This window comes from Penicillium subrubescens, assembly GCF_028828155.1.
Source record: "Penicillium subrubescens strain IBT 31985 chromosome Unknown utg000010l_segment0_segment0, whole genome shotgun sequence".
In the NCBI taxonomy this organism is placed as follows: Eukaryota; Fungi; Ascomycota; class Eurotiomycetes; order Eurotiales; family Aspergillaceae; genus Penicillium; species Penicillium subrubescens.
The window spans coordinates 2,205,304-2,218,049 of record NW_026643160.1 but is presented as its reverse complement, the minus strand read 5'-3'; the positions used below and the strand labels follow the sequence as shown (position 1 = coordinate 2,218,049).

Sequence of the window (12,746 nt, the reverse complement as noted above, 5' to 3'; positions counted from 1 at the left end):
TGGTATTTTCTCGTTATTCGCTTGGCAAATGTTGCTACTGGTCCAGGTAGGAACGGTCTATTTGTGGAAGTGATTTGTATCATTTATTACTTTGGTCTGTTGGATCTCTGAGATTTTGTGATCTTTGCCTTTACTATAACGCCGTGCCAGCATTCCTTGCACATAAGAACCCCGCGGCCTTGAATGGAATCCGGGCGACTGGCATCGGAGCAGCTTTCTGTGTTGCTTTCCGAGTGATTATATCGCCGTCGTCACAAGCACTTACCTCGCCTTTTGTGAACCTCCTTTATTTACCAGCCCTATATATACCACGGAGTAGGTATCACTATCATCACACATTGTAGCTTCCCCGAGGAGTGGCGCCTGCCCAATGGGGGAATCAGCTCCTCTTCGTTCACCCCGAGGTCTCCCTATCACCACGTGATTTTCCCGCTGTGCTTCTCCGACGGCGGAGGACACCACTTTCTCGACAACCTTTTTTTCTCTACTTCCTTTCCTTCTCTCCTGTCAATTCAATTTCCAAAAGCATTGAACCACCATGTCTAGCGTTCGCTCCTTCAAGAAGAGTGTCGACCTCGTCGCCGTGAGGGCTGCTGCCTTCAACGCACCCCGCGCCTCTGTCGGCTCCACAGTTCTGCGGAGGGAGCTTTCCTCCGCGGTGCGGGCAGCTCCCCGCAGGCCGGTTGCCAGAATCACCTCACGAGCTGCGATTCCCCAGGTGAACAACCAGGTTGCTCGCTATGCGTCTAGCTCTGGCGAGCCGCTGGCTAAGACTCAATTGTATGATCTGCACGAGGCTCATGGCGCCAAGATGGTGCCTTTTGCCGGATTCTCTATGCCGCTGCAGTATGCGGACTTGAGCCATGTCGAGAGCCATGCCTGGACTCGCGAGAAGGCTAGTCTGTTTGATGTTAGCCACATGTACGTCTATTGCATCGAATTGCCAGCAGAAAACACGTTCGATGGATAGTCAGACCTAATCAATTGCTTTCTATAGGGTTCAGCACCATCTGAGCGGCCCCGGTGCCCTCCCGCTGCTGATGAAGATCACTCCCTCGTCGCTCGACAAGCTCACCCCGAATACTTCAACCCTGTCCTGCCTCTTGGAGGAGGAGACCGGCGGCATCATTGATGACACCGTTATCACCCGCCGCGGGGAGGATTCCTTCTACTTCGTCACTAATGCCGGCCGCCGCGCTGAGGACTTGGAGTTCCTCCGTGCTGAGATCGATTCCTACCGCTTCCGCTACGGTATGGATAGCATCAAGTGGGAGATTCTCGAGGACCGCGCGCTGGTCGCGCTGCAGGGCCCCCTCGCTGTCAGCGCTCTCCAGCCCCTCATCAACACCTCTGCTTCCACCACCGACACCGACTTGAACACCCTCTACTTCGGCCAATGCCGTGAGTTGTACATCACTTTGGCCGATGGTTCAGCCTCTCCTTCGCCTCTGCTCATTTCCCGCACTGGCTACACCGGCGAGGACGGTTTCGAGATCTCTATCCCCACCTCCGGCGCCGCAGACCTCCCCCAGCAGGTCGTCAACCTCCTCCTCAAGGACAGCAACACCGTCCGTCTTGCTGGTCTTGCTGCTCGTGACTCCCTCCGTCTCGAGGCTGGCATGTGTCTCTACGGCCACGACATCTCTACCGCCCAGACTCCCCCCGACGCCGCTCTGGGCTGGGTCGTCGGTCGTGACCGTCGTGACCAGACCAACCCTTCTTTCAACGGTGCCTCCGTCATCCTTTCCCAGCTCGCCAGCCCCAAGTCTCTCAAGCAGCGCCGTGTCGGTCTGACCGTTGAGAAGGGCTCCCCCGCTCGCGAGGGCGCCATCGTCGTCGACCTTGCCGACCCCGCCAACCCCGTCGAGGTCGGTGTTGTCACCTCTGGTCTGCCCAGCCCCACGCTTGGCGGAGCCAACATCGCCATGGCGTATGTCAAGAACGGTCTGCACAAGAAGGGCACCGAGCTTGGTGTTAAGGTGCGCAACAAGGTCCGCAAGGCTACCGTTGTGGGTATGCCTTGGATCGAGAGCAAGTTCCACCGCCCATCCTAGATGGTGCTAGGGAGAACTCTTGTTTCTTTTTCCATTATATTGAATTACTAAACGATTAAGTCATGATATATTTGGTTGCTCTTGTACATACAGTTTTTCTTTCGCAGCAGCTTTTTCCTTTTTCCTGTTTGAGATACTCGGTTTTGCATGTTCTACTTCAACAATAGAGCGATTTTTTTCAAACGTTTTCAAATTTTCCTTCTTATTCGGCAATGATAGGCCTCATATCTTCTCAAGACCCTAACCATGATCACGCGCTCAGATTCCTCGCCTCTATGAGGCAGCCTGTCGAATATTAAGAGCCATATCGTATCCTTGGTCTTTTCTCATCGGGTTATCCGAGCCCAGGTCCAGGGGTAAGTATAGCATGGGTTGATTAATCTACAAAAATCATAATATAAATTCTACAAAATTTATTCCTTAATTCTCAATAGAATATTTTCATGAGCACCCTTCTGACAATAGACGTACAAATCTTCAATGGGAAGTCATCGATTATTCGGGCACTATATCCCTCCATGAATCTCACTACCAGAACCCTGCATTCCGCTGCCAATTCTCATCATACCCAGACGTCGTCCCAAAAATATTCGTCGTCACATAGTGCCCATTTGTACTAGTTGTATGCGTGATTCCAGCCATACATCCTATCACAGTGTGGAAGAAGCCGGTTATGGCACCGTAGACGGCTCCGGCGGCGGCGGCGACGTTGTAGGCGCAGATATCGTGTCCTGTTCATGCGTGGAGAACGGTTAGTATTTTCATATATTCAAGGAAGAGGGGAACGGAAGTATACCTTCGTTATGGGCCATTCGAGCAAAGACGTAGCCTCCTAGCGCGTCGAGGCCCATGATGAAGATTTGGGCTTGGGGTTTACCGCCTGTTAAACCTCCAGCCGCTATACATGAATGGATAGAGTTAGTGATTTTTTTTTTGATAGGCTTTGTTATCCATTTTCCCGGGATGCATGACAGACTCACATTGGTATATCCCAATACATTCTCCACCTAACGGAATAGCAGCAACAACAGCCGCAATCAACAAGCCACTCGGCGCTGCAAGAAAAGAACAGTTTCTATTAGCGTCTTCCCTAGCCACCATTCACATATCCTAGAAATATCATATCCAATACTATACTTACTCTCTCCAAGAACAAGGTTACTAATCTCCGCCGTAACCAAAACACAGATCCCAAAACTACTGGCCAGCAAAATAAGAAGCATCCATGCCGGAGCCGGGATACCCGCGTATGCGACGAATTCAACGAATGCCAGAACACCGGACTTTGTGACGCCGGCTAGGGCGCCTAATTGTAGTGCTCGTGCGGTGAGCACGCCGCCGCTCACATGGACAGCTGTTGCGACGGCGGCGGGACCAGCGGCTGCGTTTGCGGCGATGTCAAGGGCGGCGAGGGCGACGAATGTCCATACTAAGAGTGAAGATTATGTTAGGTGGGTTTGGTGGACTTTTGAGGGAACAGAGGTGATTTACTATTGATAGCGGGGAGAGGGCGATCGTCGTTCATGGTGGGATATGTTAGCTGTGTTCAGCTTTAGATGTGAGAAAAAGGAATGTGTTAGGCGTCTTTGCGATGGATTGAGTGGACCTTTTATTAAGGTCTATGCATTTCATGCAGGACATCAACTACTCTTATAAAATGCAGTAGTCAGCCGGCGCACACCCCATGACGGAATACGAAGCCCTGATCATCATCGCTTCGGCGAGTCACCACCGAGACAGCGCCAAGCGGGAGGCTGAATACAGTCAAGGAACATTTCACTGGTCAGGTAACTGGACACTTGAACAGGGAAAAAACAAAGCCGGGGGGAACTAACCGATGTAGTTCACCAGCAGCCAATGATAGACACGCATTACCGAGACTAGTCCAGGGCGACGGGCTTGGCCCGTGAGCTTCTGCAGTCAGCATCGCCCTGCGCCACAGAATCACCGGGCAACGCGATGCGATCCAATGGCGGCCCAAGGCAGACCTGTCGGGAACTTGTAGGGTTGTGATTTGGGTGATGTCTTTGGACTGATTCTGCAGGTTCTCGGGTTGGGCTGTGGCGCAATGACTCGGCTTAGCCACGCTTGAAGACTGGGTATATGGTGGGCATTTGCGCTCGGAGCTCGTGGAGGCTGAAGGGTCTTTTGCTGCCAAAAGTTTGAAGCGTGAAGAGTCAGATAAACGGGCGATTTGGCTACCTCGCTGGTCCTGGACATATTAGTACGTGAGTGCACTGTTCCCAAGGTCTCTGGGCTTCTACTCTGCCATATCAACAATGAACTCGACAATCTGTGTTATCGAGGCCAATCCAGATGTATCTGGCACTGGAGTAAGTTTCCCTGCATATTATTGGGGATCAGAGTGACCTTGACTGATCCCATTCTCCAGATCCGAGCATCTATTTACGCCCTCTGCCTCGGCGGTACGCTCGTGAGCTACTTCCTCCGAGTCTTCTCTCCAGGTGAAGATGAAGAAGAGTTTTCTCGCGGCGTATCTTCAGCGCTGGGCATGCAAGGTCTGGCACTGCTCTGTACAGCAATTTACCAGACTTTCCGCAGCGAGTTGACCCTTTTCCATGCCATCTGTGTGGTCCACCTACTTGCCCTGCTGGGTCTCAATCTCATCAGTAAAGGCCGATATGCCGGATTTGGCCCCTGGCGTCTGTGGTGCTTTGTCGCAATCCAAGTCATCGCGCTGGGGGCATTCATCGCGTTCAACGTATATCTCTGGGTGACGGCACCTCATTTCGGCAGCCAGCCTGCTTGCAACCCGGACACAGTATATGTTGTGTTTGGCGTGAGTATTTCGGCAACGTCCCCCGTATTTCGATATATTATTCTTGGCACGCTAGGCGCCAGTGCTGCGGGCTTTATTCTTGTCTTCACCTGCTTGCTGCCGTGTCTTTGTGGAGCGTGGATTCGTCGAAGACGGGATCCGCTGGCTGGCCGCAACGTCGGCACGGGTCGCCATGGAAATTGTACCTGGAACTGGTTTGTGCAGACGTCGACGAGTACCGATGACCAGGGCAATTCTCAACGAGAGGAGCTCTCCGGCCAGGCCCTGCTCAACTTCACCCTCAATAGGGCTGCGTACTGTGGACTTTGCATTTATCTAATTGTGTCGCTGGAACAGACGATCCAGCGGAATACCCTTGATCCTCAGGAGAAGGGATGGACTTTTGGACAGGTCATTGCGATTTTCTTGCTGCTTGGAGTTGCGAATGAACTGCTGAATGTTGTGCTGGCGAGCTGGGACCGCCGCATTGGCCATGAAGCTGGGGCTCAAGAGTTGGTACAGGTTAGGCCTGCGTCAAGCAGCACGGCCTCGAGAAATTCGCTTTGTTAGTTCGCCATGATTGTTTTCAGATGATTGTTAAATTCAGCTCATGTAAATAACAAGAGAATCATCATAATGTCACGAAATCCAAACGCTAAAGCCAAGCAAAATATGTACTCCAAAGGGTCCTCCTGCCGCCATTGCGCCTGTGGCTGGCTGATATCAAACGGAAATAAATAGGTCAAAATATCCAGACATCAGTCTGGGAACGTCAATCGTAGCACATGATGCATATTGCCAAGGACTCCCATGCCTTAGTAAGGGATGAAGTCAATTCTCATCCGATCTAGGCAAAATTGTTAGCGGGGACCTTGAGATAACAGGATGAGCTTTGATTTACATACCCAAGAAATGACTCCAATCCTCGTCCTCGCCGAGCTGATTCGCCCAATACTGTTCGAGGAACTTCAAAGATTGCAACACATTCGGCACCCGAATAGTATCATGTAATGATGCCAACAGCTGCCGCACCGTATCGCGATCTTCCCCGCGTGCCTCACAGCCCGCAATAAATAAGGGAGTCGTCAACATTACCCACGGGCTCAGACCAGCCGATGGTCCAATCTGAGCAGTACACTCCAAAATTCGATGCACTGACTGCTGCACGAGGACTGACGTGGTCGGTGTCTTTCGAAGTCGTTTATGAATCTGGATCAAAGCGCTGTGTTGGAATGCCTCGTTACAGAGAGCGAGGTGCTGTACACTCTCTGCGGACAGCCCTTCTGCCACTCCAGGGTAAAACGAGGGTAGCGAAGTCGCGCCTCGATCCATAAGTTCTCGTATTGAGGACTCCAACGCAGCAGCTTCATCTTCGGCATTACCATCAATCTCACCCGCGACAAAGCCTTGGCTCTGGAATTCCTTCTCAGCTTGGTGGGTTCTCCAGGCAGCAGCTCCAATCTGTCTGAAAACAGCTGCCAGGTCGACTGTGAACCCCCAATAGTCATCCAGATAGTCTGGCGACTCTCTTTGCCCTGCCAAATCTGAAGGCGCAAAGTCCGAGGTATCCCCGATGGGCGGACCATTCCCTGTCAACGCTGTCAGCGACACGATTGACCAGTACCAACGGTCCAAGTATCGGCGGAAACCGCTCTCCGTTCGAAGCGAATTTTCTCCCGTCGTCCCCAATGTCTTCATCAATGCCCTTGCACCCTCAATATGGGCTCGCCATGAATTAGGATTGATTGCGCCGGAATGAATCTCTGCCAAACAGAGAGTTCGGGCTGTCGCTACCAGCGCCTCCGAGTCCTTGGACGATGGATTCTGTAACTCTTTCCGGAAGTGTTCCAGGCTGAGCGCCATCAGACGGGCTATGTCTGGCGCCGATTTGACGCTTTCGGACTGGTTCTGAAGGGCTTGGATGTGTATTGCGGACAATGCGGTGGTGGCGTAGAGTAAGGATGGGGTCTGAAGGGCCATGGGCACAATCATCCGACAGATGTCTTGCTGCATGCCCGAGTGGCTCGCGGTGATTTGGGACGCATCGTTGATGAAATGGTGTAAAAGGGCTTTTTGGTCGGGCGAGAGGGAGGAAAAGGGATCGACGGGCTTGATTAAGGTCAATTCTGAGGCAGCCTGAGCTTGAGCCTGTGCTTGCGCTTGTGCTTGTGCTTGCGCCTGCGCCGACTTGGTGGTATAGATGAACTCCCCAGGTGAGTACTCTATCGGGTTAAGTTAGCATGTGGATATCCAGTCAAGTAACCTCCGGCATCATACCCAGTCTCTGCATGTTTCCTGTGTCCACGCAGGCCCCGAATCGCGATCTCGAAAACGCACGTCCTCCCCACTGCAGCTGCATGGCGTACTTGCATTGGACGCCAGCGGACTGGCAGCGCCCACATATGGGTCTTTGCTCGTCACATTTCTGGCGCCGCGCTTTACATCTTGTGCAGCCGGTAAAGGATCTCGACATGAGTGCTGGGGGTGGGTGTTCGTGGGTGGTGTGGAGAGAGAAATTATTCTGCGGGGAATGCACGATCTCCGGTCGGTCGAGTCCCGCGTGGCGAATCCGAGACGGCGTTTCTCGGGGAGTAAATAAGAACAGATTCTTTGCTTCTATCAAGGAGAGATGAGGGGTTTGAAGAAGAGAAGAATTATCAAATTAAACTTGATCTCTGGTTCCTCTTATCGGGGATTACTCTTCATGATTTGGATCCCAAATGTTCTAACAGTCTAGCGGCCAATCCTCATGAGGATCCACTGATCAGCGGGGCTTTATCAGTACAGTCCAACAGTGTACTGGACTGCTAGTTATTCAAGCCTCACTGAGCCGACTACTACAAAAGACACTGTAAATCATGTAGACAAAAGCTGGTCCGAGAAAGAAAAAGGACAAATGTGCGCTATGGCAGAGAATACACAGTACATGCCACCAGAGTATATGTTCATCCCAACTCAGGGAACCCACGAAATCCCCGACTGGAATATAAGAAAAAGAAAAAAGCCAGCGTCTTTGTATCTCCCTTCTTCAACCATCAAATGTATACCGGAGCCATTCACCCACTGCCCGAAGACTCTCCCATCGCACCGATTCGTCCTTATCGGCCATCAGCTCCATGACTCGCGTCTTCAAGCCGGTTCGTTCGAGTTGAGTGCGACGCTCGGGCAGCTCCTTCACCAAATGCCCCACGTCGTTACAGGCAATGGCCAAAACTTGCTTGTCATTCTCCCAGTCTTTGGAAAGAATCTCTGCCAGCTTCTTGGGCAATGCGCCATTTCCTTCATCCAGGATTCGGCGAGCATTTTCCTTCCAGAAGGTCGGGTTCTTATGTGGGGGCGACCAGCGCAGGTGACCGGACTGGACTTCGGCGGCGTATTGATCGAAGGTAGTCTGGGTCTTTGTGTATTCGTCTAGCATGGTAGAAAGTCCGTTCAGGTCTTCGAGGAGATCAGGATCCGTCAGGTGACGACCGGCGAGGTTAGTCAGCAGAGCTGGCAGTCGAACAAACACAGCGACCGGCAGGAGGGTCGTCCGGTTGCTGACACACAGGTTGTAGAGAGTGGCGAGGAGAAGGCGGGTCGTCTTTTCTTTTGGTGAAAGGCGGAGGAGCTGGGTGTAGAGTTGAATAATTTCGTAGCTCCTGCAGAACGTCAGTGGCCAGGTCCGAGGTTACATTCCTTCCTCCCGCCTTGGATATATCACTTACTCTTGGAGCTCGTCACCAACGAGCGAACTCTCAAATGTGAGCTGCCAAATCACCAAAAGAACGCGGTATAGCAGCTGAAGACCCACGCCTCCAGCAAGACCAGGCTCAATGCCACGTGTGCTGCTTCCCGTAGTACTACCGTTATCCTTAGTCCCCGCCGCGGCGCGGAGTGTCTCGATCAATGGGTCCAGAGTTTCCTTTCGGTGGTTCCAAAAGATCTCGCGAGAGTGCTTCTTCCGCAGAAGCTCGGAGAATCCTTGGACACCAATATCCTGCAGCCCGCTGTCATGGTTCTTGGTCAGGGTAGAGAGATAAAGGTATAATTGAGGTAGGGCCTCCTCATCCCGCTGAGCGGGTTTGGATGAGGTCACAAGGCTGTGTGACACGAGAGCCGTGAGGAAGGTAGATGTGAGCAGCGGGATCGGGTCTTCGGCGTTGGTAGAGATCTGGAAGAATGGAAGGAATGGCTTGTAGGGCTCGGGGTGCGAGACGAGTGAGTCGGCCAGCGCAGGGACATCTTTTGAAGTAAAATTGTTAGTAGGAAAAGAGGGAAGCTCCTTCAAATGTAACACATACCCTGAATCAAGTCTGATGCTAGCACCAAGATGTACTGCACGATATCGGTTCTCCGAGAGGCCAACTCCAGAACACTCTTGCCCTGTGAGCCACCAGCCAGCAAGCTTGTATACCCAGCAAGATCTGCCTCTATCGTCTGAATGCGCTGCTCCTTGCGCACTTTATCCACAGCCTTGATCTTCTTGAGGTGGTCATCCGTGATGTTGCCCGCACGGACGGCGCCCTCCCATGGAATTGGCCGAGCGCGGATGTTATTCTGCAGGGAGCTGAGGTATGTGGGCGGCTCCAGCGACATGGTGATCAAGTGGTACACCGGGCCAGAGGAAAGGAGTGCAGGCCGGAGTTGTAGTGGAGGTTGGTGATCGAGAAGGGAGGAGCTTGGGGGGGTGGAGATGACGGAAGCTGGCGACGCCAAGACCACATGTCGGCCCTCCCAACGGATCGTGGCTCATCGTTCCATCGTCAACTCTAAACTATTTCCTCTCGTCTCTTGACAACCTTTCGTCCAGGAACACCGTATTACGGACAAAAGCCACTCTGTGTGCGCTTGTCGTTTCCGCTCGCTTTTTGTGCCAGGGCTTCTTGTGCGACGTCCTTCTTGCAACGGGGTTGCTGGCTTGTACTTCGACTTTCACATTGGATCGTACTCCAAGTCGTTCGTTTACACACTCGCTGATCCCGCAGAGTTCCCTTTCTTTGACTTAGACTGCCCTCTCGAACTTCCGAGTCTAACGCATCGCAATCGCCGAGAACACCTTTGTCTGAGCACAGCCCCCACCGGACCTATGCAAACTGAACACGAGGCATTTGCTGCCTAGAAGCCGCGCCGCCCTCTGACAACACACTCTCCAACATGGCGCAAAACTCGCAGGCCCCCAAGTCCAAATGGGGCGTGGGAAATTTCTTCCAGCAAGCCGTTGCGGGCGTGGAATCTCGGTTGGACAATATATTGATGGACCAGGAGGAAGCACAAAAGGCCTCAAATACGAAACTCAAGGAAGCGGAACCCACAGCGTCGCCAATTTCAAGATCGCCCGCTGGCTGTAAGGCGCACCTCAAGACTACCCAATTTGGTATTAGCTAACAAAGGAAATTAGCAATTTCGCGAAGTTCGTCCAATGCGCGGAGAAATGATCGACTCCAAGAGCGCCTGGCACGAGCCGTGGTCAAGTCGAATACTGCGAACCGGAATTCACAGTCTTCACCCGGTCAGGCTTCCTCGACCGCGGGTAGTCCAGCGCCGAGCAATGGTGCACGATCAAGTATGGACATTGATATTAGTCTTGCAGCCGCTTCGAGCGTCACAGATGATCTGAAGAGCCCTCCGCCAGATGGTGAAAGCGTCACGAGTCATGCAAGTGCGGCTAGAACAAGCTACTATTCGGAAAGATCTATACGCAAATCTACCGAAATCTCCGGGACAGAATCCTTGCCTCGGGCTTCGAATGAGGTAGATGAGCAGGGTTCAAAATTAGGTAGACCGAGCTTGGATCTACCTAGTTCGCAACGAAGTGACGTATCAGTTAGACGTGCATCCGGAGAAAGTACTCGCTTAAGCGTCGATATTCCGTCTGAGTCTCGAACGAGTGAAGAAAATGGAGCTGAATCCCTGTGGCAACAAGAGAGATATGAGTATATGGCACGGATTGATGAGCTCCAGAGAAATCTAGAGAACCTGGCGGGAGAAGCTGCCAAGTCTGCAAAGGATGCCGCCGCCGCCGCTTCTCCGGGGAGCCGCGAGAAAGAGCTCGAAGAAATCAGGCAGAAGTACGCTTTACTGATGAAAGAAGGTCAAAAGCTCGAATCAGAGGCGTCGAATTCCCGTACTGCTGTTAGGAGATTGAGGCAACAACTTGCGGAAAATTCGAAATCACAGATCGAGATGAAGAAAAAGACCGAAAAGTTGGAGAGAGATCTGCTCAACACCGAAAGCAGAGCCAAGCGGGCTGAGGCGGCAGAGAAGCGAGCAAATGATTCATTATCAACGCATACCAAGACGGCTAAAGACCTAGAGGCCGTGACGAATGAGCGTGATGCCTTGAGCCAAACCGTTCGCGAGATGAAGGCACAAATTGGCCGAGCGATTGCGCGCGCCGAAGCTGCTGAAGCCAAGGCCCACTCAGATGCCTTGGAAAAGGAGAAGGGCAGAGCAGATGAGCTTGATGAGGAGTTGTCAAACACCAAAATCGAGCTTGATATCATTCAGGCAAAGTCGAAGAAAGAAATTGCCGATCTGAAGGAAAAGGTTGACCAGGAGAAAGAAAGGGCTCGCTTGCTTGAAACTGAGTTGAAGGGAGAGCAATCTGCCTTGGAAAGCAAAATGGAAAGCTTGCGCGCCCGTGCGGAGGAGGCCTCTTCTGGAGCCACTGGAGAGACGCAGGCGAAGTTGCTACGCCAAGTCGAGACCTTGCAGACTCAATATTCAGTCGCCAGCGAGAATTGGCACACCCTGGAAGGCTCCTACATCTCCCGGCTCGACGCCGCGGAGAAGGAACGCGACCAGGCTGGAGACAGAGAAAAGGAGCTGCGAAAGAAACTTCGGGAAATGGTATGGCTTCAAAGAACACCCTTGGAAAGACACCTCGGCTAACAGGATTGTCTCCCAGAGTCTCAAAGTTAAAGAGCTTGAAGAAGAATTAGAGAATGCCAAGGAGGCTGAGCATGACCTGGAAAGTCAGCTTGAGGCGCGCGTTCAAGAGCTTCAGAAGGTGCAGCAAAAACTCGAGCATGCAACGGACGAGGTCTCCTCTGCGCAAAAGGAGCTCGTCGAGCAGAAGAAGGTGTGGGACGCAAACTGGGCGCAAAAGCTCGAGGAGGAACGTGCCCGTTGGAGAGAGCAACTTAATACCTTGCAACAGCCTCGTGGAATCTCTCCCGTTCCATCCACTCGCCGGTCAAGCAACCTCGACGCTCTACCCTCTATTTTGTCAGACTACCGCCCTGGCAGCCGGCGCTCGTCTACACTTCCCCCAGGTTCGCCGGACATCGGCACACCACCGCGCCAGAATTCTTACCCAACTTCAATTGCTCAAGGGACTCTCTCCCCTCCCCCGATTAGCACCACCATGGGTCCTCCATCCATGATTCTGGAGACCCCTTCAATCACCTTTGAACCAGATGAGTTCTTCAGCTCTGGCGACCCTGCCACACCATCCGCCTATGGAGGCACACAAGCAGGTCCTCCTCGCGGTATCAACGACATCATTTCCGAATCAACTGTCGGTGCTGGTCCATCTGTACAGTTGGTTGAGCGCATGAGTGCTACTGTCCGCCGACTGGAGAGCGAGCGCGCTGGGTCCAAAGACGAACTTGCACGCGTCACAACTCAACGTGATGAGTCCAGACAGCAGGTCGTCGACCTCATGCGCGAGCTCGAAGAGAAGAAGACCGCTGATTCTCGAGTGGAGGAGCTCGAGGCTAAGCTTGCTGATATCGACCAGCGGTACTTGACAACTCTTGAAATGCTCGGCGAAAAGAGTGAACAGGTCGAGGAACTTCAGGCCGATATCGCTGATCTAAAGAAGATCTATCGGGAGCTGGTCGATAGCACGATGAAATGAGTGTATAGATTTTTTCACCCCTTTGTATATAGAGAACTTCATTGCTAGTGAATTGTTTAGAACGCAACCC

The 12,746-nt window shown here is 52.5% G+C and overlaps 6 protein-coding genes across 6 annotated transcripts; 3 read left to right on the top strand and 3 right to left on the bottom strand.

Annotated features, from left to right (window-relative positions):
• Positions 1 to 538: 538 nt before the first annotated feature.
• N7473_011961 (glycine decarboxylase subunit T) lies at positions 539 to 2,054 on the top strand (the record flags this gene model as incomplete). Its single annotated transcript, XM_057157900.1, has 2 exons — positions 539 to 921; positions 998 to 2,054. 2 exons carry the CDS (start codon positions 539 to 541, stop codon positions 2,052 to 2,054), a joined length of 1,440 nt encoding a protein of 479 aa, XP_057003750.1.
• Positions 2,055 to 2,582: 528 nt separating this feature from the next.
• N7473_011960 (uncharacterized protein) lies at positions 2,583 to 3,579 on the bottom strand (the record flags this gene model as incomplete). The annotated part of the gene is made up of 5 exons (XM_057157899.1): positions 2,583 to 2,785; positions 2,851 to 2,952; positions 3,035 to 3,109; positions 3,196 to 3,483; positions 3,546 to 3,579. 5 exons carry the CDS (start codon positions 3,577 to 3,579, stop codon positions 2,583 to 2,585), a joined length of 702 nt encoding a protein of 233 aa, XP_057003749.1.
• A 430-nt stretch (positions 3,580 to 4,009) lies between these two features.
• N7473_011959 (uncharacterized protein) lies at positions 4,010 to 5,407 on the top strand. Its single transcript, XM_057157898.1, has 2 exons — positions 4,010 to 4,387; positions 4,447 to 5,407. The coding sequence occupies exons 1-2, from the start codon at positions 4,334 to 4,336 to the stop codon at positions 5,401 to 5,403; spliced, it is 1,011 nt and encodes a 336-aa protein (XP_057003748.1). The 5' UTR covers positions 4,010 to 4,333; the 3' UTR covers positions 5,404 to 5,407.
• Positions 5,408 to 5,442: 35 nt separating this feature from the next.
• N7473_011958 (Zn(II)2Cys6 transcription factor) lies at positions 5,443 to 7,331 on the bottom strand. The gene is made up of 3 exons (XM_057157897.1): positions 7,111 to 7,331; positions 5,739 to 7,055; positions 5,443 to 5,680 (listed from the first exon to the last, which is right to left on the bottom strand). Exons 1-3 carry the CDS (start codon positions 7,304 to 7,306, stop codon positions 5,649 to 5,651), a joined length of 1,545 nt encoding a protein of 514 aa, XP_057003747.1. The 5' UTR covers positions 7,307 to 7,331; the 3' UTR covers positions 5,443 to 5,648.
• A 530-nt stretch (positions 7,332 to 7,861) lies between these two features.
• On the bottom strand, positions 7,862 to 9,411 carry N7473_011957 (H(+)-transporting V1 sector ATPase subunit H; the record flags this gene model as incomplete). Its single annotated transcript, XM_057157896.1, has 3 exons — positions 7,862 to 8,474; positions 8,541 to 9,057; positions 9,117 to 9,411. 3 exons carry the CDS (start codon positions 9,409 to 9,411, stop codon positions 7,862 to 7,864), a joined length of 1,425 nt encoding a protein of 474 aa, XP_057003746.1.
• A 558-nt stretch (positions 9,412 to 9,969) lies between these two features.
• On the top strand, positions 9,970 to 12,676 carry N7473_011956 (M protein repeat protein; the record flags this gene model as incomplete). The annotated part of the gene is made up of 3 exons (XM_057157895.1): positions 9,970 to 10,159; positions 10,214 to 11,664; positions 11,723 to 12,676. 3 exons carry the CDS (start codon positions 9,970 to 9,972, stop codon positions 12,674 to 12,676), a joined length of 2,595 nt encoding a protein of 864 aa, XP_057003745.1.
• Between the last annotated feature and the right edge of the window lie 70 nt (positions 12,677 to 12,746).

Excerpts from the sequence above, each read along its gene's own strand:
- N7473_011959 (XM_057157898.1), top strand. The coding sequence starts at position 4,334 with ATGAACTCGACAATCTGTGTTATCGAGGCCAATCCAGATGTATCTGGC. Across the intron at positions 4,388-4,446 it reads CAGATGTATCTGGCACTGGA|ATCCGAGCATCTATTTACGC; the intron begins GTAAGTTTCCCT and ends CCCATTCTCCAG.
- N7473_011958 (XM_057157897.1), bottom strand. The coding sequence starts at position 7,306 with ATGTCGAGATCCTTTACCGGCTGCACAAGATGTAAAGCGCGGCGCCAG. Across the intron at positions 7,056-7,110 it reads AGGAAACATGCAGAGACTGG|AGTACTCACCTGGGGAGTTC; the intron begins GTATGATGCCGG and ends TTAACCCGATAG. Across the intron at positions 5,681-5,738 it reads GGATTGGAGTCATTTCTTGG|ATCGGATGAGAATTGACTTC; the intron begins GTATGTAAATCA and ends AATTTTGCCTAG.